The sequence below is a fragment of the Lepidochelys kempii genome, chromosome 11, assembly GCF_965140265.1.
Source record: "Lepidochelys kempii isolate rLepKem1 chromosome 11, rLepKem1.hap2, whole genome shotgun sequence".
NCBI lineage: Eukaryota > Metazoa > Chordata > Testudines > Cheloniidae > Lepidochelys > Lepidochelys kempii.
The window spans coordinates 23,796,065-23,823,126 of NC_133266.1; the positions used below are offsets into that span (position 1 = coordinate 23,796,065).

The 27,062-nt window shown below is 39.2% G+C and overlaps 1 protein-coding gene across 5 annotated transcripts in view; it reads right to left on the reverse strand.

The window, feature by feature from the left end:
- Window positions 1-27,062, reverse strand: part of ZEB2 (zinc finger E-box binding homeobox 2) — a 131,631-nt gene that overhangs the window by 98,313 nt on the left and 6,256 nt on the right. The window contains exons 2-5 of one of the 5 annotated variants that reach the window (XM_073305414.1): window positions 24,742-24,809; window positions 24,017-24,083; window positions 18,165-18,263; window positions 15,289-17,423 (exon numbers count right to left, since the gene is read on the reverse strand). The exons of the other annotated variants lie outside the window; for them this stretch is intronic. Of the exons in view, the coding sequence (XP_073161515.1) occupies window positions 15,289-15,325 (37 nt within the window). The 5' untranslated portion in view covers window positions 15,326-17,423; window positions 18,165-18,263; window positions 24,017-24,083; window positions 24,742-24,809. The remainder of the gene's footprint in view (window positions 1-15,288; window positions 17,424-18,164; window positions 18,264-24,016; window positions 24,084-24,741; window positions 24,810-27,062) is intronic. 5 annotated transcript variants of the gene reach the window in all.

Genomic DNA, 27,062 nt, shown 5'->3' on the forward strand with positions numbered 1-27,062 from the left:
ACTTCCCATGCTTTCTCTTAATTTCTTCCCTCTCTGATCACTCACTCCTTGCTCCCTCTGCCACCTTTCACCTTTCTAGTTCCCTTCCTGGTCCTCCCACTTCCTCTGGGCAATGAGTTTGCTTCCTGCTTCCTCTGCAGCTTCTCTCTTTTTTGCTTCCTTTCCCCTGTCTTCTCACTAACTCTGTAGCATCTCTCTTCAATGAGTCTACTTCCTTCTCTTTGTGCAGGCTCTTCTTCCCCAACAAGCCCTCTGGCCACTCTCTCCCTGCTTCCTCCTCAGACTTCGTCCCAGTTATTACTCTCTCTCTAATTCCACGTCATTCTCCTTGTCAGTTCCATCCCTCTCCCTCCTTTGCTTCCTGCTTCCCCGGCAGCCTCCATCTCCTGTATGGTTCCACTCCCGAGTCTCCCTACTACCACTGCAGTCTGCAGCTTCTCTCTTTGATGACTCCAATCCCCACTTCCTCCCTGAATTCACTGCATCTTCTCTCGCTGATGTTTTGGCTTCCTGACTTGTGGCCTACATGGTCCCTCCTGCCTCTGTAGTTGCATTCCCCGAAAGATCTCTCTCCCTACCAAGGAAGTGCATTGTCCAGTTAGATAAGATGGATTTGTCCATCCTTCCAAGGTGATTTTCGGAGAGAAGTCAGTGAGGAAATTTGATGTTAGATCGTATAATAGCATTGTAATATTCATTGCCTATAGCCCAGATCTACCACCCTAGCACGTTCCCATCCTTTTCTTTCTACCCATAAAAGGGAAAAAACATCTTCCTAACATCTCTAAAATAAATAGAAGTAGTGCTAGCAATTCAGGAAATGACACTTTTCCCTCTGACTCAATAGTGAACCAATCAGCCAGCATGGTGTTTTGGATGAACAATGAGATTTAAGGTCTTTTGGATTATTAAAGACCCCTGAATATTTTTCTAGTAATAAGGATGTTAACTCTGTTGTCCTAGTGAAACTCCAACTCAGGTAGCTAGTTTTCTAATTTTTTCTGAAGAATCCATTGGATCAAATATTCATATTCACTTCCTGTCCTTAACTGTTCCATAGCACTGCAGAGTAGAGCTGCCATGTTCTATCTCAGAGGTGGCTGCATTTCAAAGGTGGATTAAATGATCCCTATATAAAGTAGGGATAGTTATATCTATAGTATGTATTTTACTTCAGAGGAGTGCTTTGGGAGGACTATAAATAAATGATACTAAGCTACGTTATCCTCATTATATATCATAAACGATGTTTGCCTAATCTATTTACAAAGCAGATGAGATTTTTATTTTCCCCATACTAACTTTTTTATCGCCCCCTTCTGAGTAAGCCCCGCTTTTACAGTAAAGGTAATGCAGCCAGCTGATGTTAAACTTTGACTTTAGTCAACTCTGCCTCTAATGTGATGCAAAACTTTAGGCTTTTTAAATTAAATAAACAGTTGATTCTGGCAAAAAATGTCCTTAAGGGACATTTTTGCAAAATTGCGCTGGACATCAGTTTATATATTTGGCCTGGTCATGAAACTGTCAAAGTACAACTTTCATGTGTAATTTTTTCCCCACAGCTCTTTCACAGAAGTGCCTGATTCTGCATTCCTTACTCACCTCATACTCATGTTGAAATCAATGGGTGCACAAGAAATGCAGGACGAGTTCCATAGGTAAGTAAAACAGGAGAAAGAAAGAGGACAAAAATGTGACAAAGGCTGGGAAACATTTTTAAAGCTTTCCATAAATTATGCTTTCAGGGTGAAATTCACCTTCAAAATAGGGCTTAAATGAGATTTAAATAGTGCATAGGCCTTGTACTGGGCCACAGCACAGGGCTAAATTTCACCCTCCTTGCTTATATATCTTTTTAATTTTAATTTGGACTATGCCTGCTCTTTCTCTTGAGCGCATATATATATATTTAAATCCCAAACTATCTTGATCATAGTTTTGATTACAAACTTCACTGTTACCAAAAACAGCGATGGCAATGATCTTTAATATAATAATATATTTTCCTGAATGCCTTGGCTTTTTCATTCCAACAACTGAAACAGAGACAATTCTTTGTATGTTGAAATGTGTAATTATCATGTATCCAAAAGGGAGGGTGTAATTTTCACATCTGATTACAAGGGAAGAGTGTAAGTGAAGCTGCCTCGGTAAACTTACACTTGTTTACAGAGAGCAATACCTTTGATATTAAAAACTCTAAACATGCAAAACACTGGAAAAAATCAAGATTGTCATGCACCAAAATTAAACAAAAAAACTAAGCATTTTTCTTGGCATAGCCACAAATGAAAAGTCAGTTCTTCTGAACTTGGCCTACTTACTTCAGATGTTTGTTAAGAAGACTTAAAAATTGTTTTTGCACAGTGTGTTGTACTTGTCGTGTTGAAGGTTAAGAAGTTAAAGCTCCAGCTTTAATTTAAAAAGGGAACTTCAAATATTTTTGCTGTTTATAACTCTATTCGGTCAGTTTAAACTAGAGAAATGCTTTTCATATTTGACTTCATCTTCACAGAATTTACTTGTCCCAAATGTGACTGCATTTGCTTTCAAGATATACATTTTTTTATCTCAGCTCCTCTTTCTTTCTTTCTTTCTTTCTTTCTTTCTTACTGCTGATTTACCTTTGATAAGATGAGCTTCTGCTTATATGAATTTTTTTTGGCCGTGTAGGAAGAGATGATACCAAGAAAAGGCAGGGTAGTTACAGTGCATATCACTTACCAAGGAGATTAAAGATAGTCAGAAAAATCACACAACAGGTAAGGGGGGGAGGGGCAACAACTGCCCCAAAGCTGAAAAAGATATCAGAAACCATTTTCAATTATATAAAAGTATGATTACTGAGAAGTCACTGTAGTATATTTAGAAAACATCAGAAACTGTCTCTTGAAGACATTGAATGCTAAAGTATTATCATCTCAAACCTTTGCTAACCAAGAAAGAGCAAGAAAAAAAGAGAAAGAAAAAGACCTGCAAATTATGTTTAGCATATGTAAAATGCATCATTTGCTTTGAAGAGGAAAAAAAATATTAAAATCTGCAATAGTGCTGTACACAGATATTGGATTTGAACCTATTATATGTCATGCAGATTTTAAAATATATTGTGCTAGCATCAGTTTTATTTACTCTACACTTGTTCAGAAATCCAAAAACTAAAATAGCAAGCAGGGATGTTGGAAAATAAAACTGCAATGGAGTGGTGTCAGTGACTACAGGTAAGGGTACATTTAGTTAAATAAAAAGGGTGTTTTCTTCTTGTGTGGAAGGACTCAGATGCTAGCGTTACCAAAAGCAACTTAATACTAGGTGGGGCTTAGCATTAATCTTTTATTGGGTAGCACTGAGAATAATAGCATGGTATTATAGTACAGCAAAAATAAATCTCTACTTCTGTACACAAACACCTTCTAAGTGCATGTGTTTGGGTTTGTATGTAAAATACATACCTAGGCTTCATTCTGCGACCCTAAACTTCCAGTGAGCTCAGACAAAATATGCAAGTAGTCCTTACTCATGTGAATAATCCCAGTGGTCCTAATATTGCTTCCTTTACTCATGTTGAGTAGTACATTACCCCATGAATAGTCCTAATGTGGAATAAGATGTCACTCATTTGGAGTAGGAGTGGCAGAATGTGATCCCATAAGACTACTCATGTGAATGGGGTTTATAGATCAGGTTACATGTGACATAACACTAGGGTGACCAAATGTCCCGATTTTATAGGGACACTCCCGATTTTGGGGGCTTTTTCTTATAATGGCACCTATTAGCTCTCACCCCCATCCCGATTTTTTACATTTGCTATCTGGTCACCCTACATAACACCTATGCAAATTTTCCCTTCAAATCTGTGCAGTGTCATGAAAGTCAACGGGCTGCACAGGCATAACTGGAAAGAATATGGTCTGTTAGTATCCAGATTGTATGGGTGTGTCTAAAGGTAGATGCAGTTTCTAGGCAGTATTAGTGTCCTCAAAACAAGAAGTTAATGTCCGTGGAACACCAATCGATGTTTAGTACATGCCAATTTTTTCACTGAGTTATTAGTGTACATTTGCTTATATTTTGCACTATTTTAATTTAACCATATTGATCAAACTGAACCCTCAATAAGACCCTAGGCATCTTATAGGCTTATTAAAATTGAAGCAAGTGAGCTGAGGAAGTAATGGAAATTGTTCAAAGATTTAAGTACAGTGGAACCCACTTAAATAAATACCTGTTAATGAAATAAATCTGTTAAATGAATACATTTTCTTGGAACTAAACCTAAACACGTGATAATACACAGGACGCCCTTTAAATGAATACCTCTTAAATTAATAAACTAGTTTAGAAGACACACATTTCTTTTGAATCACAATACATTTCACATTCACTGACTTAAATAAACTAGGGGAATCTGCGTCCACTTTGTTGGCTAAGCCTGTTGTCATTCTTTAGAGGTAAGCAGTGGCACGATATATAAAATTTGCCTCAGTAACCGATAAGTCTATATTATTGTGGTTCTCTTGATAATTCTCCCAGCTGAGTTTCTCCCAGTGAAAGTACATATTGGTTGGGCTGTGTCCCTGGTAACTGTTGAAGGGTAACTAGGAAAGAAAAATAAAAACTGTTTAACTGACTTGGATGTTCATATGTAATGGGGAAAAAAAAGAAGATTGATTACTCTTTACAAATAATATATTTTCTTCTTCAGAAAGGTATCATTTCTTCAGCTGGCGTAAGAGGCATAATTAAAGCACTAACTGTGGGGACTGACTTCAGCGGTGATATGCAGCGTTGCTCCCTTTGGCACATTTATGGAGCTCAAAATATTGTTTTTGAAAACATCACTGTTTTTTAACAAAAATACGATATTAGACAACATCTTTAACTGACCAAGCCTCTCTTCTCTCCCAGGGGTTGGCCTGTGACAGGGTGTTAATTCAGTAAAAGGAAAAAAATGCAACACGCAGCAAAGTCTTGCTGCAGTACCTTCAAATGAGTTGAGCCAAAACCGAGGTATACACTCTTTAGAGATTTCCTACATCCTCTTCATCAGGGGCTTTAAAGGTCTTTGTGTACTCATTTTTTTACTAATAAAAAAGTAATAAAAGATATTATAATAAATATAAATAAAAGATCTAATAAAAGATATTAGCTCTTTTCCCTAAGCATGAATCAGGTCCTATACTTGCAACTAGTGTGATATTGCTGGCCAGGTTTCACCCCAGTAAAATTCTAATCTATACTTTGTCTTTTAGAATTAAGAAGAAAATGCATATCAGCAGAATCTCCTCTCTACTTTATTTCATTTATAAATTACGAGAATGATGCTATTATATATTATTAATTTCTGCTGTTCTCCAACTCGGCTGCAGCAGTGAGCTGCGGATGTTGGAACGGTGTAATTATGTTCTAGTAGGGCAGCCATCCGTTTCCTTTCAAAAATTTACAGGATTCTTAATCACGCTGCTCATTTGGGTGCGCAGTAGCGAGGATGGCGAAACACAAACAGGGCACGTTCGTTTACATAGGAACACCTGCTTAGCATGATAGCAGATGTCAGTCAGCAAGCAGAACACAAAAGAAAAATATCAACAACAGCAAACTAGAACCATTTTCAACTCAGTGCAGCGAAATCTCTTTTGCAGGAATAAAAATGATGGGGTGTTCATTTACAAATTAAGGAAGAGGCAGTTCAACAATTTGGGAAGTCTTGTTCAACAGTCCCCAGGGAATGGGTCAAAAAATCTAGATAAACACCTGACTGGATGACATGATATTTAACATTGTAAAGCCTTTGCTGTTTAAGATGGTATTTCTTTCAAGCTTGATATAGAAAGAGAATGAAACATCTTGCAGAGATCATCATAAATACTTGGTATTTTGTTATGTACAGTAAAGTTACGATAGTGGTACAATATACAGCACTGTTGCTTTATAGTTAAGAGTTTGTCAGCATTTCCATTACAACCCCTTATTTTCAAGACTTTCTAGCCATAAAAATTTGTTCTGGACTGAATCTTGGCTTCACTTTCTCAGACTGGTAGTGAATTTTTAAAAATATTTTATTAAATAAAATGAGGTCCCTGGATGGGAAAAATGAGAAGTTCACGGTTTTCAGATGCTCTCTCACACTAGTTTCAGATAGGCTTTCTTCTTAAATAAAAATGTTCATGCACGTAGTCCATAAGATGCACTCTTATATTTGGGTATTAATAAGCTCCCCAAATGACCTATGCAGTAACTAATTTTCCTAAGGATTTTTAGTATTCAGAGCAAGTCAGCTTAAGTGGGTCCATGCATTAAAGGCTCCCTAAGTATGCATTGACTTGATACCCAGTAATGGCTTCTAAGGAGCCGTTATGTAGTACCATGTCAATGATCCATGCATTGAGGACTCCCTAAGTACGCATTGACACGATAGACCGTAACGGCTCTGAAGAAGCTGTTATGGTCTATCATGCCAATGATCTGCAGATATTGGCAGTGCCTCTTGCACTTCCATAGAGATTATAAAAGTCTCTGAAGAAGCTGTTATAATCTCAATGGAAGAACTATGAAGCAGATCAATGACAGGTTTTGTTTTTCCATTTTTTCACCTTATCTTTCTAGAGCTTTGCTTTTCTCTTAAAACCAGATTCAAAGAGCTGTCAGAATGTTAAAGCTGTCAGTGTAGTGACTCTAGATTTTCATTGGTGTGAATGAGATCAGAATCTGGTCCCTGGTTTGTAGTCTCTGACTCTGTTGCGGACTTGCTGTTTGGCCTTTGCCAAGTTACGTAACCTCTTTGTACCTCAGTTTTCTCATCTAGGTCTAATACTCCCCAAACAATATGGGGAATGGTCTGAGATCTTCAGACTCTCATTGCTTTGGCGGTACAAATTACTAGTGTAGGAAATATAAAGTTAAAGCTTTTCTCACTTTTGAGCCACAGGATATTGGGCCAAGCTAGTAAATTTGCATGCCATACATATTCTAGCTAAACACACAGACACGACCTGTGCATTGTGATTGATATTCTCATCTCTGAATTTCCTGCTATTCTGTAAGTTTCAGTCTAGTCTATTTACGTGTCTCTTTTTGGTGTGTGTTTCATGATGTGTGTGCATGACAAAATGTCATCCTCATTTTCTCTGCTGACACAAATTTCTATGAAAACATTCTGAGTCTCTTTTTCCCTGTGTTCCTTAGCTGATGAAGACTTGAGAAAATGGGCTGGAATGAAGTTTTACTACATGCCTACTGTATGACCATAAAAAGTGACTAACTGGCTTGTCATGTTTGCATGTGCTCTTCCATACTTTTTTTGGGTAACCTAGACATTTTTATTTTACAGCACAATGCATATTTTACTGTTCTTCAGGAGAAGCGGGGCTATAGTACAGATATATCACTGGCACCCTACCTGTTTTATATATTATATCCTCATATTGTGACTCTACTTATGATGTGTTCAAACATGGACAAGTGATATGTTTTAGCTTGTTCTAATAACCAACAGATTTACACAGTTAAGAATTGCAGTGTGTACTGAACGTCAAAGCAACTTTATTACTGTTTCTGAAACCAAAGTAAAGATCTTGTCAAAAGTCTGCAGTCCCCAAGCTTCAGCCATGGGAGAGGAAATGGGAATCTGAGAGAACAGAGTGCAGAGCATGGGAGAAGGCTAGGTGAGTGTCCAGAATTGTCAAAGGAGTTGCACAAAAGACTGAGAATGACGGAAAGAAGAGAAGTGTATTAGGAAGAAGAATGGAGTAGCTGAAACAGTTGGGGAACATTAGAGAGCCTATGGGTGCAGCTGGACTGAACCTGGAGAATATTTCAATGGGCCAAAAGGAAAAGGAAAGCAGCCAGGAAGAGCTAGGAGAGCACTAGTTAGGGCCAAAGAGGGCCCACAAGGTCTGAGGATGTAGGCATAGGCCCAGGGAAGAATCAGAGAAGGTCTTCAGGCCAAGAGTTTCAAAAGTGGCCACTGATTGTGGTTGCCTTAATTTTTGGTTGTCCAACTAGAGAAGCTTAGAACCTGATTTTCAGAAGTACTGAGCACCTGCAGCTCCTGCTAGCACCAAACCACTGAAACATCCAGAATCAGTGGCTGCTTTTGCAAATGTGGCTGTACGTTCGGCAGTTGGAGTTGAACAGTAATCTAAAGGTTTGAGATCCATAGCAACATCAACAGGTAACTAAGTGTGGAAGAAGACAATAGAAAACATACTGAAGTCTGGAAGCCCAAAACATGGTCTGGTATTACTAATATGTGACCTGAACCAAGTGTCCTATAGATACTAATAGAATTTACATTTTACATAGAATAACTTGTTGCCCATTGGGCTGAAAATGTAACCTCCAGTGGCTAATAATGCCGATCAGAATGCAGTGTCAGGGTCTATAGCCCATTGTGGGTTGCTTTTTCAACCTGCAAGGATTAACCTTCCATCATAAACCCAAACCCCATTCAGCATATCTACATATTTTTAATACTGAATTTCTTTGTAATCTCTATGTATTTTAAAATCAAAACAACTGAAGACAGTCAAATCCCTGGGAGAGAAAAGGCATTGCAACAACAACAAAGATACTATTTTGCAATGACACAGGCCAAATTTAATGAGAAATCTCTAATATGAACTTTCAGGTCTCTGACACTGACTTACTGAATTATCAGCCTGTGATGAAATCTTGGCTTGAATTACAGGTATGTATTCTAATGGCTCTGCAATGTTTTCAGTATTTTGTTATGAGCAGTCATTGTTCTCCTTCTTTGTATGTAACTATTAATGAGATCTGTATATAATATAATTGCAGGTTTAGCAGTTTTAACCAGCTATTCCTGTAAGAGGAAAACTGGCACAATGTAATGTTTTCTGTCTTTTTTGTCAATGTACACCAGTCCTTGAAAAGGTGCAAATCTCTAAGCAAAGTACATTTTATAAAATTCTAAGCCTTTTAAGAAATGTACACAATGCAGGAATACACAGCTGCAATTTTTAAAAGGCTACTGTTCCTTTAATGCCCAGCTGGTCCTGAGATGTAATAAAATTGACATATTGATTCTTTAGAATTTACAAATGCCTGTTTCATAAACTCCATCTCCAAAGCCTAGGCATCTTTAGAGCACTGTCATTTTTTTCTCCAAATGGATCAATTATGTGCCCACGTAATCCTGTTACCTGTGAAATCCATGCATACTTCTCCCATTTGCTGCAGTTCCCAGGCGGACAAACTTGCATTATGTACGCATAAACAAACAGAGCATTTTCCTGATATTAGGGATTGTTTTCAAAGTGAAAGGCAAACTCCTCGGTCCTTTACTCAAAAACCATACATAGTATTCCTGTTCCTTCAAGTAACCTCACTGCACTATATGTTTAATTATTACACAACACAGCAAATCATTAAAAAAACAGAGTTCTGCTATCTTAAATGTTCCAACTGCAACAACGAATTGCTACTTGTATAGTTAGTTCTCATTTTTCTATTGAATAAAACTTTTCAAGTTCTCTACCAGTCTTTTCGTTTGATAATTATTTCTGTATTTACTAGGAAGTGATTGTCACCAGAAATGTTTCTGTGTGACTTGAATATCTGGAAAGTGACCAGAGCTACAAAATTTGCTGCATAGCTTTTTATATAGAGTGTAAAAAGCTTGGTATTTTTATCACAATAAATGTCTCTCCTTCATCTATACACACACACACACACAAACACACACACCAACTGGTACACATGCCATGCACTACACACAGTAAAATTTTCTTATTCCTTTGAGATCCTACTTACATGCATATGTAGATATGCAGATACAAACACATTTAAATACACACACTTTTATATAATCACAACATATAAACAGAAAAACAGAAAATAAATGTGTATTCCTCTTTATATGAATTCTTTATAAAATACTGTGAATATACATAGATAGGAATTCTTGTTTCATTCTTTCAGGCTGTGTTGTATCTGATTTTCTACACTTCACTGGGCATTCCGCAGTTCAGTTACACTACACTTGCACTGTACAATTTGTCTCTAAAAGATTCCCAAAATTATGAAACATCTTGTCTGCTGCATGACCTGTTCACCAGAATGCCTCAAAGTGAGGTGCGTGCATGCATACATACAGAAAGGATGGCACTAAAAAAATGTTTTTTGCTCACAGCCCTGTACAAGTGGCCCAGTGCACCACTGCCATTGTTCAGGAGTGGTTTTAAAGATAAATGGCTGCATGTTAACCAGATTTGACATGCTGTACAAAAGCAGCCACCTTTGGTCCCATGACACAGCCAAATAGAAAACACAACAAGCAATCCTGGCAAAGATGTCCAGCATGAATAAAAGCACAACAATTTGTCACATAGTCATTATGAAATGTTCGAGGCTTTGGGGCTTGTCATAGGACAGCAAAGATAAGGCAGTGTGCAGAACAGTGAAGTCTGAGGATTCTTGGGAGGTGGAAGAGTGAAACTTGAAAAAAGCTCAGATAGTTGCAAAGAAGATATTTTCATTTGGTTCTTCCCAAGGACCAAGATGCTGTAATTAATTAAATGAAGAAGCTTGGTTGTTTTGAAAGATGATTGAAATCTGACATGTAATGTGGAAACATTTCAGTTTACTTTAGATTTCAGGAATATACAAAGCTACTTTTCTTTCACCAGATCGCTATAACACTAAAAGTTTCATAGCTTAGTTTACAAAGTGGTAAGCATCATTTATCTTGGGCCAAATCTTGCTCATATTTCTTATGTTACTAGTCCTTACCCATGGAAGTGGGCCCACAAAATTCAAAGGGCCTAACATAAACTGAGCAAGATCTGGTCCCTTGTCTTCTTTCGGGTTTAGATGATATTGAAGAGAAAACCAAAAACTTGAGCAAATGTCTACATTAAGCCTGACCAAATATTTCCATTGCTATAAATTGGCACCAGATCAACCTTTTATGACCCAAATCTGGGTCCCACTGAAGTTAATGGTAAAACTCCCACTTTCTTCAATGGGACCAGGATTTGGACATATGTGTATTCTTTTAGGTTTCAACTTATCCTTACTGTTCCTAAATTGAAATGAGATTCAAATGCTTCTATGTAGCTGCTTTCTAAACTCTATATAACAGAGCTCACATTTTAAAATACCTTCCAGTCAATAATCATCATTACTTCAGTGATTATTGCTAACTTCTGCCCATTCAATGGTAAGAATAGTAGTTATTTAAAAGCTAAGTTGTAGTCTAAATTAGAATAATCAGGTATATAACAAAGTGTAAGAATCTGATTATTTGATACATATATTCATAATTTGCTTAGTCAATTTCCGTTGCATCTGATTAGTTTATCATGAAACCATAATAATAAATAATATTTCTGCAGCTACTAAGGATCTCAAAATGCTTTGTAAATACTAAACCTTACAAAAACCATTTGAAGGAGGTAAAGATTATGTCCCCATGATGCTGTACCAATAAGGTACAGGAAAACAAACACAGAAAGGCTAACTGACATGCCTGACAGCATACATGGCTCTTGATTCTGATCTTGTCTTCTGTAGCTACACAGTGGTATAATTCCACTGACTATACACTGGTGGAGGGGAGATCAGACCCAGGCCCAAAGAATCTTCAGCAGAACTAAGACTAGAATCCAGGTCTCCTGACTTGCAGTCCTGTACCCTAACCAGAACATTTTCTCAGTACTAAACTATATTGTTAAAGAAATCAATATTCTCTGACCAGTACCTGTCCATTCACAGTACTAATTACCATGTGGAGGCAAAGGCCTAGCAACTGAAACAGGCAGCAAAATATGCTCTAAAATGCACAGGTTCACAGGGCTTACCAAAAAGAAAAATAAGTTTCTCTGAGAAAAGTTAACTATTGGAGATAGACTAATAAAATGATTTGCAATACTTATGTAATTATATGGGTAACAAAGTCCTTATAGGTGTAGACTAGCTTTCTTTAATTAAAGCGTGTGATGCTTGAGAGCCATCTCACAGCTTCACCTATTCTCATTGCAACCTGATAACCAACACCTGTATTTTGCTGTTTGGAAATCAGACTAACTCTACATGCACATCATTCAAATGGTCAACATTGTCAAAAGCAGAAGTTATTTTTAAATATCCACATGGATAACTATAAATGACAGTTTGTTTTGAAGTCCAACAATAATGCAATGACTGTTCAAATCATTTAGTGCTGTGTATTTTTATATTCTACCATGATGTACGTATTTTGGAATTTTAAAAATTTATTTATTTGAGGTTACACTAACCTGTAACATATTGGTTGCTGTGAAGTTTGTGCTTAATTGTTTATGTCCAGAAGGACGTACTTTAGTTAGAAATGAGCATTTTTGGTTTTATCATTCAAAGTTTATGAAAAGCACAGATCATCTAGGAAAAAAATATGTGTACAGATAACTTATTTAACAGTTCTTTTATAGTTCCGGGATGAAATATTGAATAAAAGTTTACAAGAAGAGTATTTTAAAGAAAATATTTGTTCCGTTGAGACTTTTCTAGTGCATTGCATTAATTGTAACCAAGAAATCAAGATTTTGATGTCCTATTAGCATCTATTTTGTTTTACAGAATCAGTTTTAATACTCAATGCAGATTGCTATTGCCTTTTTAGGGAAAGCATGTTTTAAACACATAATATATTTGAATAGATTCAGGGTCACTGAGGACTTCAATCAACATTTTGGCTTTTGTAAAGAATCTTAGCCAGGCATTTTGTTTAGTTAAACTCTATCGGATGCCACGACATATTAGTAGTATTGCTTTCAGAAAGTGCAAAACTGATATATTACGCCATCTATGGCAGCATTCGTTCAGTATTCGCTACAAAGAGGAGAAAAAAGATATAGAATGCATGGATTGATTTTCAAATTACCTCAATATTTTGAAAACATTTTCACCTGCATGCTGAGAATGCTAAGAATGGGAAGGAAGGCAATTGTGCATTTGCACAGCCTCCACTGCATTCATTTATAAATTACCTCATCACTGACTGAAATTAACACTGATTCTTACAGGCAATTTCTCAATTTCCAATGCTAATTACATTTTTTTTACTTTTAAATTCTGTACCACCTGTTTTGGGCAAGACATCTTAGGCAGCACGACCGCATTTAATCACAATTTTAATTAACCGCCCTGTAGATGTGAAAAAGAAGCAATTATAATGTAGATGAATGATGATTTTTCTGCATTAAATTGTTTTGTTTCCCTGGTATGTTGATTGTAACACAGCACACAAATACAGTAACTGTACAATTTTTTTCTATTGTAATTTAGTAATTGTTTTTGGAAAACCAGTTTGGGAATGAGTGACTTCATCTGTTTACAAATTGATTGATACTGTTAACTCACTGATTGCTGCAGCATACATTCTGTATTGCACAGCCCAACATAAAATATAATTAGGCATGCATAGACTTTGCAGCACCATTCTGGAATCTGAAAATCAACTGTAACTGAAGTATGTTTTCCTTGAGCATACTAGTATCAGTTGGGGCTGATGATATGATAATCAAAAAAACAATAGGTTTTCCGATTCCACCACTGGTAGAAACCCTCGGATTTAATCTGATAGTCTAATGTACTAAATTATTTGAATAGTGCTGTAGCAGGCCTGGGAGCAGGGGGCTGGCAAATCGGAAGCTTGCACAACTCACTCAGATCAGTATCACAAGAAGCATAGAAGTGATGTAAAGAAACAATGATGGAAAAAAAAAGAGCTGTAGCTTATAAATCAAAGAATTGTTACTGGAACAATGTACTGGTGTGCTGTTGCACTGGCTATCTCCAGCTAAACATTAGCATAGGATAACATCTCATTCAGACTCATGGCTTGCAGATACGAATCTTTAACGTTTTCAATATAGATATATGTATATCTATCAATGAAGAGAAATTCAAAGATCTTATTTATGTGAGGCAAAGTCTGTTTTCTTTCTCAGGGAGAGACATAACACTGAAGCAGAAGAGAAGCAGATGTCCAATGCTAGCAACACCTGAGTATTTCAAATTGAAGACTGAACAAGTATTGTTCCTTGGATAGACTCTGAGTACTGTCCTGGAGAGAATTGCCTACCCTGTAGGATACTTACATTGAACAACACGGGTTCCTGTATAAAAAGCACTCTCTTCCCTCAGAACAGGTGGAATTCTAAGGCTCCAGAACTGTAGTTGCAGACCCATTATACCTCGAGATGGTTATCTCTCCTGAGCAACCTGACAGTGGGGCTAAAAATGAGTGTAACCATGAAAGAAGGATATAGCGCATTGGTACCAGCTGTCTCCTCTATGGTTTCCTTCTTTTCCAGTCCTCATGCTGTGAGGTCCTTAGCCACAAGAGTTTGTAAAGAGGTGAAAAGTAATTTGGCCTATGCAATATCCTGTCACAGTCAGGTTTATGTTGTAATCAACAGCAGATGTAGAGCAGGGAAAGGTAGAAACAGAGGAGACAATGCGGATTTTGGGCCCAATCCTGCGCTGTGGACGTCAATGAGAGTTTTGCTAGTAACATCAATGGGACCATGATCGAGACCATTCTTGGGGCCCTACATCTTCTGTCTGTTTTATAAATATTTGCTAATAAAGTATTAATAGGGAGCATAAAATTTGCACCCAGCCTCATTTTGAATGTGTAGTAAGAATCCATCTTATCGATACATAAAAGGGCCTATTATCTCACTGTGCAGGAGATTTACATGTGTAACTCCCATTAACTCTTATGGGACTTAGGCGCGTAAATCTCTCATGCATCTAGAGAAGAAAAGACCACATAAGGTCTTGTGATCTCTACTGCTAGTAGCTTTAAGTCCCTTTCACTTATAAAGCTATACAAAAATTAACCATTAAAGCTTATTCTGTGCAAGCTGTCCCCCTAAATATATCACCCAGCTTGCTGTTTGAAGTATTTGATGTAAATGCATTCTGAGAAAAGGTACCACAGTAAGCAAGCCCATTCATTTCAGTTAGTAAAACTGTCATAGTTGAAAAGAAGCAGACTAAGGGCAGGTAGAAAAATTGTACAGGTTTTGCCCAGCAGATTCAATTTTAGATTTAGGCTCTAGACAGACTGAACTGTTTGGTGAAGAAATAGTTTCATTTTGTTGAGCATTCCCGTCTCCTCCTCCCCTTCCCCTACTTACAGTCCTCAAGTAAAGCACCATGTATTAGAAAGGAATAGTACAAAATAGACCTGAAACGCTGGGATGATAGAATCTTTACACAATCAAACTAAGATGCTTTGCCTACAAAAATAATAATAAAGAAACCAAATACCTTTTATTTCATAAACTTGTTGAGCTAAAATGTTCATTAGGAATCCTGCAAAACAACAGCTGTGTTCCTGCTGGGATCTGATGTCTCACCACAAACCTTTCCATAAGCACTTTGTTTTTGATATGAAACAAAGAGGAAAATACCTGATCCCAAGCTTCTGTTAGTTGCAGCTCCCTATATCTTCACACCCTGACCGACTGAACATTCCTTCCAGCAAAGCACTGCTTCCCATGGCTACCTCCTCAGCGCAAGCTAGCTAACTAATCTCTTAGCAAACACTTGCAGCAAACCTGAACAGAGTTTAAAAAGAAGAAAAACTTTTTTAGAGTTAAAGCCTGAGACATCTCCAACAACCAGAATCTAAATTTAGGACCAGCTACTCAAGTTTTCTGCTGAGATGTAAAGTTGTGCCCATCCAATGAACATATTTTTAAAAATCTAAAACCTGTTTTCTTTCCACTAACCTGCCAATACTCATGTCACTGTGCTTACAGGTTTTTGCAAAGTGATCATTTTATCACAGCAGCACCATTGGGATGATATGTCATTTGAAAAGTCCAACCAGCTGGCCCTGTCTGCACAGAGGGTAACCTTTCTTTAGGAGCTTATAAGAAAATCCACTGTTGAAATAAATAACAACTCTCAAGCAATGATCAAAGAAAAAATAAATCTTTTACCCTAATAAGACTTTTTAAAACTGAAATCCCATTTTTAACTGGATATCAGTTAAGAGGCTAGTGGCCACCTATCCATCTGGGAGCTATGTTTTAAATGTTTGCTGCATAGAAATTGAACAGACAAATGGATCTGTGGTTCTCTGGGAGTGAAAGCTTTTAAAATAAAGTTCCTATGTAGTATATGAAAACATATTGTTTGGAATTTAAGTTCTAATATCTAGGAATAAACAGAGCATTAAATCAAGCAATACTGTGACAAGGCCAATATGCACATGGATGATGCCAGCGAGGCATCTCCAGCCCTTTGTTCACAGCTTAACAAAACTGTGCCGTCACACCACTTTAGCTCAACAGTGCCTGTCGAATGGGCATCAGCAGATCAGCCAATGCCTGTCACACACACAGCTGAAAAACTGTTTGAAAGCAAGGCTTACTTTAGGACAAGTCTGGTAGGAGAAGTCAGAAGGATTTTTAATCATCCAGTAAAGACCAATAAATAAATAATTTTAAATGGAGGCAAAAAATATAATATTTTTCTTCCTTTAATGCACCTGGAGGTGTGGGGTTCTAAATAGGATGTAGAGCTATTTTTACTAAGTAAAATTCTGTCCTGGTGTTTTTCACCCCAGATTTTTAAAAATTATCTATTTTAAAAAAAACATTTTGTGTCATCCTGATCTGAGGCCCTCATGTGACAGAGTGTAAGTGAAATAACATATTCAAGGAAATGCTGGGGGGCGCGGGGGAGGGAGGTTTCTAATTATCTTTGCAGATAAACATATTGCACTCCTCTCTTTTTAGCTGATCAGAATATGTTTTCACTGATATTAGCAACCTTTTCAGTCATTTTTCTTCACATTTGTGGTGCATAAGCATGACACTACTCCAGAAAAGAATTGCAGCAAAGTAAGCTTGTTAATTCTAATGCTGACAACTTTTCATGATTTCTCCCCTTTTATTTTCCATTTTTTTAAATGCTTCTCTTCAAAATCCATGGGAGGTTCCCATTCCCTAGAACTTTAGCATGATCTGATTAGGTCTCACCACACCTCTTTAGGCATCCAATCAGATTAAACTACACTTTGTACACAGTGTAGCTGAGCTAGTCTTTCCTGGTTCTAGGAACTTGATAAAGGTACCTGGTCCTCCAGCCTTGAAAAACTTCACTGTATCCAGTACTATTAAGACCTAAAACATTTAGATCTGATGTTTTCCCCCCACTAAAGTTGAAAAGCTTAGCCTCTTTCTCTCTGTGTGTGTCTTTCACTCTGCTGCTGTCAGTTTGCTGCCTGCACTTTAGCTGTCTCTTTCCCAGTCCCTACCCTGTCAGTTTCTGGCCTGCCAATTTCAACTTGAAGCTTGACTGGGCTGATTTGATGCAAATACCTCCAGGGAAAACCCTGAAACTGATGAACAGTTATGTCAAGTCGATTTTGCACCATCGGGAAAAGGTAACCTCTGCGAGAAAAAAAACAACAAGGTTAAAGAGACAAGGGCTTTTCACGTGTAATACCACTGCTGCACATCTCGTTCACTGTTTACCATCCCTCAGAAATTGTAACTGTCAGAATTAGTCCTAATTGCAGATGCGAAAGCTGCCATTATAATAAAAACGGAGGCAGTGCAGGCATTAAATGTAGCAGCCTAATTTGTGAGACTACTGAAAAGGTAGAGTAAATGAATATTTCATTACTTTAATTACCAGGGACTACTCTTTTCTTGCTGTCTTATGATAAGTGTTGCTGTAACTAGCAACAGCAAACATCCACTAAAACATAAAGTGCAATAATAGTACGGCTGTCAGGATCACTGCTTTAAAATACGGGGGTGGGGAATATAACAGTTTATCTATTTCTTAGAGATTCAGGGGAGTAAGGGATGGAAACTCATTTAATGTCCAAAAACCAAGAGGCGAGTAAACAGGTTTTAGTAATAACAATAACAACAATGGCCCAGAAGGGGGGGGGTGAATAAGTCGAGGGCACATTTGAAATTCCAGCCTCTAAAAGAAGGCTGGCAAGTGTTGGAAGCAGAAGGCTCTTTGCAACCTTTCTTTTTAAAGGCAAAGTTTAGTGTTGTGTGGCGGCATTAACACAGGCCCACAAAGCAGAGGGTGTATTTTGGAGGCTAGGGCCATGCTGGGTGTGAAATGATTATGCAAAGGATGGTGGCGATGGCTGGGGTGGGGGAGTTACAAACCGGCAAAAGTTCTTCAGTGGAGTCTGGGAGGCTTCAAGGTAGAAGGAGCAGGCTTGAGAATGGCTTCGCAGGCGGCTTCAGAGCCCTGGCTCCTAAGAACTGGGGAGTATCAATAATTACTCAGACTTGACACTTTTGAAATCCCTGGGTGCCCCTGCATAAACGTCAATCTCAGGTAGAGGAGGGCGCAGGAGTGGGGGGAGGGGGAGGGCTGAGGAGATTGCTGAGACTGGTTGAAGCCAGCCTGTCTCTGCATTTATCACTCTGTCCCAGAGGAGGTGTTTGTTCGACACCGCAGTTTGACAGCACAAAAACACTGTGGCCAGAAGCCCTATCAAAGAACCCACTGACATGTATCATTTGTGGTCTGGGTTTCACAAGGCCTGGCTACCTCACACTTTAAATGCACACGTGTAAAACTCCACACGTTTCTAAGTGTTCCAGGAGCATCTGAAACTTTCCTTTCATATTAGTACTGTAAATATGGCTCTGAGATTCCCCTCCTCCCCCCATCTGCCAGCAACGTGCTTTGAAGGCCGCACACTTTGCAATTAATTTGCTTTGAAACTCCGCACCTAACTGAAGCGGAGAGGAGAATAAGAAAAGGGCTGAAATATCCGCAGCTGATCCCACCCTTCCTCCTCAGTCACACAGCTCAGTCTCGGATTGATCAAGGCCAGTTAAGCATGGGCCATTAACACTGGCATGTAAGCTATTGGGGCGCATGCAAACCTCCCGTGCGATGCACCCCACCAAGCAGAGGCTGGGTTAAAAGCTTACCTCCTCTGAGCCTGGGGAGAATAAGGTGCGTGTCAAGGCAGGGGGTGTTAGAACAGAAAGGTAATGTCTGTGGCCCAGGGTGGTGGTTTATTTTATGATCGGAGTTCCCAAGGCCCCAGCTGTCCTGTGTTTAGGCTCCAACGTCTAAATACGTTCTTTACAGCACCAATCCGGCTGAAACCGACTCCAACACAGTTCGGCTAGAAATGGAAGTTTAGAAACCAGCTTTTGGCCTAGGTACCTCCCTGCATCACCTCCCATTCGGGAAAGTAACGCTGCAAGGGGCTCCGAGCCCCGTGGAGACTAACAGGCCCGATCCTGCTGCCACTCTAGTCAGTGGCAAACCTTTCATCGACTGACTGCAATGGCTAAAATGCTAAACCACGTCAATACAGTTATACTTAAGCAAATGATTAGAGCCCCAGCTCTGTATCGCATTAACAAATGACTCTTGGCAGAGTCATTTGAAATGACTAGCGTATTGGCCGGACCATTTGAAGTGGATGAAATGTATCCACTCCTTGGGGCGGGTGGGCCCCGTACAAACCTTAGATGCTATGATATCTTAATCTGTTGATCTGTTATTGATTCTTTCTCTTGCCTGTGACCTTGCTAGCAGGGCTGTCCCACCCAGCAATCAAACGTGGAGAGACCAGCGCGCTCCTATCGCCATGAGAGGCTGAAGTAGCACAGAACTGCTGGCTGCCACCAAAAAGAGAGCCACGGTGTGCAAAATACCGCCTGCCACCACAGCACAAGCCTCCCACGGAAGACATACGCCAGGTGGGAGCACACAAAGAGCACCTGGACTCACTAGCTCTGGTGGCAGAACAGCCCAGGCGAAGTGTCTTTTCCCCTTGCCTGGCGCGGTGACATTATGTACCCCTCTGACGCCGCAATCAAGGTGTAAAGGAGTCTTCTAAACTTCCCAGTTATGTTTTAATTGCTCGCTGGCAACCATAGGCACACCTCAGCTCGGCTTCCTTAGCAAACTTCGAAGTTGTAAAGGTTCCAGCTAGGCGAACACGCACGTGTATAGCAGCTGGGGGGGGGGGGGGGGAGTGTGAGTGTGTGTGTGAGAGAGAGAGATCTGGTACAACGTAGTTTCGGGGTCCTCGTGAAACCCACATTCCTAGAGACCACACAAAGCTAAGTGTAGAAAAGATAGACGTGTGTGGGGGAGAGTCCACAGTGCTCAGTTGCACAGCTCTCCAGGATTTATAGACGTGTCTCTGTCAATAATTTATTGAAATACCTTTGTTTTCTCATCTTAGGGAAAAGCTGATCTGGCCCAAAGCCACCCTCTGAACACATCACTACTTCAATCTATGGGGACGCTGGGCTCGGCTCGGCTCTCGGCAGCGAGACACGGAACCCAAACACCTTGTGAACTTTGGGCAAATTCGGAAGAAGCTTCGGAGCTGGCTCTGACCTTTGAAACAAGGGGCCTCATCTCTAACTCACTCACAGCCAGGTGACAAGCATTTCTGCCTCGTGTTGTCTTACAAAGCTACAGCACTCCAGGCTCCCCCCCCCCCCTTCCCCCAGCAAAGCAAGTTCAGAACACTAATAACCAAATCTGTAAACAATCCTACATCGCCGTGATAATTACATTCCTGCGATCCGCACGGACAGATGTAAAGATAGGACGCTGACTTGAGTTTCTACTTGGAACATTTGCTTAAACTGAGCTTCTCGACCTATTCCTCTTGTCGCTCCTTAAACCCATTCCTCTTCTCTTCCTCCTCCTACACTTTAGCTTTCAGAAGCAACATCAGCTCTCAGTTTACACCACTGGATTCGCTGGGAACATACGTGTTTGTGATTAGTGGCTATGTCTCGCTCCTATCTTTACTACGTACCCGAGGAGGCACTGCTCGTTTGTCTTCTTTGTATGTGTGTCTATCCCAACTTTCCTGTGAAAGACCCGAAAAATATGCAAAGCTTGCACTGCTGCTGAGAAAGAGGACAAAGTTTAACTTCTCTGTTGGCAACCACGAAATAACTCCTCGCAGTTTTCTAGCGAAAGCTCTGATTTGCTGAATTTTGTCCTTTGATTTCTGTTTGTATGTTATTGCTACTGCTAAGGTCGTTGCCAACCTCAATTAGATCACAAATGAGATCAGTTTAATTCATCTCCCAAACTGTGACCTGACCATGGTCTGAAAGTATTCAAAAACGCATTTTAAGCCTGCCTTTGATTTCTAAAGGAATACTGCATGCTTGGTCATTCATACAAATAACATAAAACGTAATTATGGGATGATTTGGCAGATGACATCGCTGCCAAGCTGCACGCCATGCCAGATACTGTAACGCTGCTGCCCTGGGATGTGAGTGCACGGTGTCCTTCTATAAGGCTGGAGGTAGTGATGTGTGCGTGTTAGACTGAGGTGTTTTAATGGAATTTGGGAGGAAGGCTGCAGTAGCAATGAGCGCACATGCACATCAAAACCCACAGCTAAAAAATGCTGTATCACCTAGACAGGATGTGGATCTGCACTACCAAATCACCAGCAGGCTATGACAAAGGGAGCTTGCAGCTTGACACACGGGTAACAACATAGCAAACACCTTTAATTCTGTCATGTCTCATACCCTTTGCTTTCTCACACATTTGTGGCTGCTCTAACATTGACACCTACACTTTTTGAAAACGAAATAAGGCAATCTTATTTGAACTAAAAAAGCAACACCTGAAAAGTTATTCTTATGCCCAGCAAAAAATAACCCATTATTAACGCCTTCCCGGCATAAGTGGGGTACCGCGGTAGGGCAATGAAATGGGGCAGCCTTACAAGGTGAAAGTGTAGTTTCAAATGATTATATGCTTTGAAAACCTTGCAGGTTTCCTCAAAGATGGGAACAGAGATAATATGGCTATCAGACCTCAACCCTTACAGGTTTGCAAGTCTACAGTGTCTTTTTTTTTTTTTTTAGAAAAGACTATTTTACTGTTCAAGACAGATTCCTAAATTAATCTAAATCACCTTAAAGATTTACTATGAGTGCCTGAAAGTTTTCCAACTGTTTTTTTTTTTAAGTTTAACAAACTTTTTTTTTTTAATCCTCAATATGCGCTAAGGATTTTGTTTTCAGGTTCATTTGGTATAACTGTCGCCATTCATAAACCTGATTGGAGCCACAGCTCAGTCCAAATGATTCAGTTATAAATGAGACAACTATGTTGTTGGTTGACTAGCTTCAATGGTCTCAAAAATGTCAGGCTTTCATTCCTTTCTCTCTGTTATGCAAACCGCTATATGAACAATCATAACTTGGAACTTCCAAAGAAAGTCCCCCTGGGAACACGAGTCTTATCTGATGAGTGCAAGTGTATAGCACACAAAGAGTTAAACAGTTTTCCAGCGTTACTGGGTAGGTTAATATCACAGCTGCCTGGTAAAGCATTATCCCAGCACCTCACTTAACAAAAGCCTCCTTTTGCAAACAGACTCCTACTTTCCCCCAAGTATCCAAAGGTGTTTACTGAAGTAAATCTGCCTAAATCCTCCATTGCTTGGGTCATGGGGGTAGGCGGGGGGGGGGTGGGGGGGTGGAAGGTGTAGAGATAATCTCTTTTTGTAAATTCTGTAAATCTTCTGGGAAAAAATCCGGAATCTATGTCACATGCTTCTGTTCAACTGGTAACATCTCGGTTAGTGTGCTCCTTAGGAGTGAAATCTGCCATAGTAGTAAAAAGGAAAATAAAACATCCCTCCCCGCTTCTTATTGTTCAAACTGCTCTTCTCTCTCAAAGTTGCTTTAGCACATTTAATCTATTTGCTGATTGGGGGAAAAAAACCTGTTAGTATCTTAAAAAGCGGTTTCTGAAAAATGACAGTTTGGTAGGCGGGAGATAGTATAGTTGAAAACTTGTCACTTAAGATTTCTGCACTATCCTGGTTATTCTAACACAAACAACTGCATATTACTTTTTACGTGTTGCAAATGGAGGCAAACAACACAGGAAATTTTGACAGGTCTGCCTGAAAGGGCTAAAATACTTCTCAGTAAGCAGGATCCAGTTATAAATAAACCTTCTCTTGGTGAGAAAAAGTGAATATAACCAAAACCTCAACAAAATTTTCATACTGTCTTATTGTCTCTAACTAAGAAACGCAGAGTGGCTTCTGGAAAACAAACAGACAAGAAATCTGGGGGGAAAAATATGGAGGTGGCTGTGAATGCAAGAAACGAGAAAACTTGGCTAACAAAACTTACACAAATGTAACATTTCCCCCTTTACAGTTCTGTGATGTTGTTGGCGTGGGGAGGTTGTTTGTTTGTTTTGGGGTTGTTATTCTTTTCCTCTAGCCAGCAAATGTGACATATTGCCAGCCTCAAAACTGGGGAAGCTTTTTCCTTCCCAAAGAGTTGCCCCTTTTCTCCTGTCGTGTCACTGGAGGGAAAGAAACACGCCAGCCCAACTCATCCTACCACTAAAAAATATTTGTTGTCCAAAGGACAATTCTTTCGCTGCTATCTTTTCATCTGCGTGGACCACATTTCCCTCACCTCCACTCCCCAAGGTCATGGCGAGTAAACAATAATAGTAATTAAAACAAAATAATAGGCAGCAGTCAAGAGCCGAGAGTACACACACCTGACCCTAACTATAACAGACTTCTCCGAGTAGAATTTGATCCCTCTCTGACACTTTTTACCTCAAGTGTTAGTGCGAGTGGCCATGAATAGCACAGGCATGCCATCTTGTAACACTATCTGCCTGTCAGAAGAGCCAAGGCTGGGTAGAGCAGGATCTATATAAGGCTTGTAACTAGGGGAAGCCCAACAAACAGCTACAAACACCTAAGTTATTTTACTCAGCCTCCACCCTTCTGCTTTTTCCCCCCTCTTCTCACTCTCTTTTTTTTTTCTTTTCATCTTGGCTTTCTGTTGCAGAATGCAAATGTAGCCTGCCGGCGGTGAATGGGCTGAATTGTGATTAAGAAGAAGAAGAGCTCCTTTCTTTGTTCTCCCCTCAGGGGATGTTTACTGGGAGAGACACAGCGGATCAGATATGAAAGGCATTCAGGTCAGCATTGATGTGAGCGAAAGTGAAATCATACCTAAGGCATTCAAAAGACCGCCGTGTCAGGGGTTCAGCTAACGGTGCATCTACTGTGTGTGTCTTCCCTGTTAGGGAGAAAAAAATCTTTCTATAAACAATCCCCTCTCCCCCCCAAAGAGAGAGAGAGAGAGAGAGAGAGAGAGAGAGAGAGAGAGAGAGAGAGAGAGAGAGAGAATGTTTAATTGCAACAAAATTATAAAAAGTTTTGTCCCCCCTGGCGATTAGATGCCACAGGAGTTAGGCTTATCTTCCCTTATGGACCATGGCCTAAATAGGTTAACTGTAGCAATTGGGATCAAAATTTTTAGGGGGAAAGGGACCATGTCTGAAATAGGAAACCTTTATTTCCTAGGTGCATCCATATGTACTATATGTGGCTATATTACACATATAACTTATCTGATTCAATAAGATATGAGGTTTATTTATTCATACATGAAATTGTAGACATATGCAATCACTTCTCGCCTCCTTCAGAAGCAACTTAAATGGTAAAGACAGTGTGGCATATAAAAACAGAACAGCACACCTTAAAAAGTAATCTTTTATTGACTTTGGAACTCCTAGGAACACTCTGCTCAGAGCTTACAGCATGAGAAGACTGTAACCAAAGACATAGGAAGTTGGTACACAGCTATTTAAGTTAAAAATGCTTCAAGGAAAGTCTAATCATCATAATATTTTTCATTAAAAATGCTTGATGAAGAAATATTTGGATCTTACTTTTTTAAGTTTATACTTCCCACAGCCTAAATATTCTTTCAATAGATTTTCCAAGTGGTTAGCTGACACTGTTGGCATAAACAGAGATATGTAAATATATGGGGGGGAGGGAAATCACAAATTTCAGTAAAGCATACAAAGAGTTAAGAGGTGGCTGCTTTTACAGAGGCTGAAAGCAAAATGAAAATCACAAATCATGTAAAAAAGACTAAAAAATAAGCAACAGAACTAGATTTAGTCGTGTTTCAATAACCATCCTCTCTGTTTTGAATTTTTAACACCTTTAGAATCTTAGTTAAAATATATAATTTGCCTAATGTTAACATCTGCTTTAATAGTGACATTTAATTCTGAAATATTTTCAACTAGTGTTTCTGCATCCCAGATTTCTCTCCTTTTTCTCTATATTCTAAAAAGACAACTAAAGAGCAATCAAAAAGGTGTCTGACTTGGCTATTCAGACAATTGCACCCTTGTGGGAATGCTGGAATGAATGGTACAGTGGACACCCCAGCACTATTGACGTTATAAACATGTAAATGAAACACATTAGGGCAGACAATCAATTGTCTGTGAGCACTGCAAACCTGCACTCCCCTTCTATGTGACAGGCACAAAATAGTGTCTACCTTGGGAAGCCGTGGTCTTGGTAAAAACGGACAAAGAGTTCTCTTTCTCAGAGGAGAAAATGCACCTTAAAAGCATTGGGATCATGCAGATGCCAAAAACTGTCGTGAGGCGAAGAATTTCCTATTTCTTGGAATGAAAGTACTGCTGCTGTAAAAGAATCAACACTCTTCTTTCCACTTTAAGGGTTGACACAGTTTTCTTAGGGAATATTCTCAGTATGGTTTTATAGCTTGTTTCTCAATCTTCAATATATTTTATTTACCTTGGACAGTTAACCGTATATATTTATTTAACAATTAACTTTCAATGCTGTTCCTTTTTTTAAAAAAAATTGATGTTATGGTCATTAATTCTTTAATCTATTTCATTTTATTTGACACAATTTTTTAAAAAGTTTATCTGTAGATCACGTGCAATAGCTAAAGAGGCTAGTGGCAAAACCAGTAACAGTAAGAATTACTGGAAATGACATATGTTATTCAACAGTGGCATTCAACAATATTCAAACTCGTTTTTCCCCCAAACTCAAAATAAAATCAATAGCTCAGATAACAGCCTCCTCTGTTCCATATCAAAACTTAATCTGTATAGCGAGATATACTCAGATATTCATTACATCTTGGTCACTTGCATTTAGTAAATAATATTTTTAAATAAACCTATATCCAGGTACCTTTTGAAGTAGTAAAATATTCTCCCAATGAACTCGTCAACTTCAAAAGTAATCTATTTGCAACGGATTTTCACACTTGTAAAGATAACTAGGAATAGGAACGTTCCCAGTTGACCGCTATAACTTGTACCACCTGAAATTTACTAGGGAGCACCCTTGTATCTGAGACTCTAGTTATTTCCAAACTTCACCCATCAGGGAAAACAAACACCACTTCTCATTACCTAGAGATTCTAGCTAGATTTTTTTTCTTTTTAAAGGGTGAAGTTAATTCGAATTTTCCCTCTTCCCCATCATCTCTAGAAAGAGGTGGGTTTCAGAGTAGCAGCCGTGTTATTCTGTATTTACAAAAAGAAAAGGAGGACTTGTGGCACCTTAGAAACTAACGAATTTATTTGAGCATAAGCTTTCGTGAGCTACAGCTCACTTCATCGGATGCATTTAGGTGGGTGGATGTCTTTTTGGTTAACGTTCTTAAAGGGAATAATTGTGTCTGCCTGTTTGGTCTGTATTCCCTTTCGGATCAGATGCCTTCAAAGCACTGAATGTTCTCCCTCTTCTTTACAGCTGGAAGCGAGATGGCAAAGAAATCAGAGAGAGATGCATACTGAAACTTTGGAGAAAATTAGACACAACTTTTCTTTTCTCCTCTTTCTCCCCCCAAAGATTTTTGCTTTTAAAGGGGACAACTCAAGTCCCAATTCATGCCATGCCAGAGAGATTTGTTTTAAGGAAAGCGTCTTTGTACCTAGTCATCTCTCCCTGAGAAGGCGAAAGAGGGAGTGATGAAAAATCAGTCCCCTTCCTCTTATTTCTAAGGCTCTGCCTGCAGCAGGAAAAGAGAATGAGGCAGCATCTTCAGTGAGACCGCTCCAGCTACAAACAGGGGCAACACCAACAGCAAACGCCAAACTTTGTAAGTTTCAAACGTCGCTGCTGCGACTATTCCAGCAGCTTGGCTATCAGTCTGAGAGCGATCACTCTCACCGTGGGGAGGAAGTGCAGAGTGGGGAGAAAA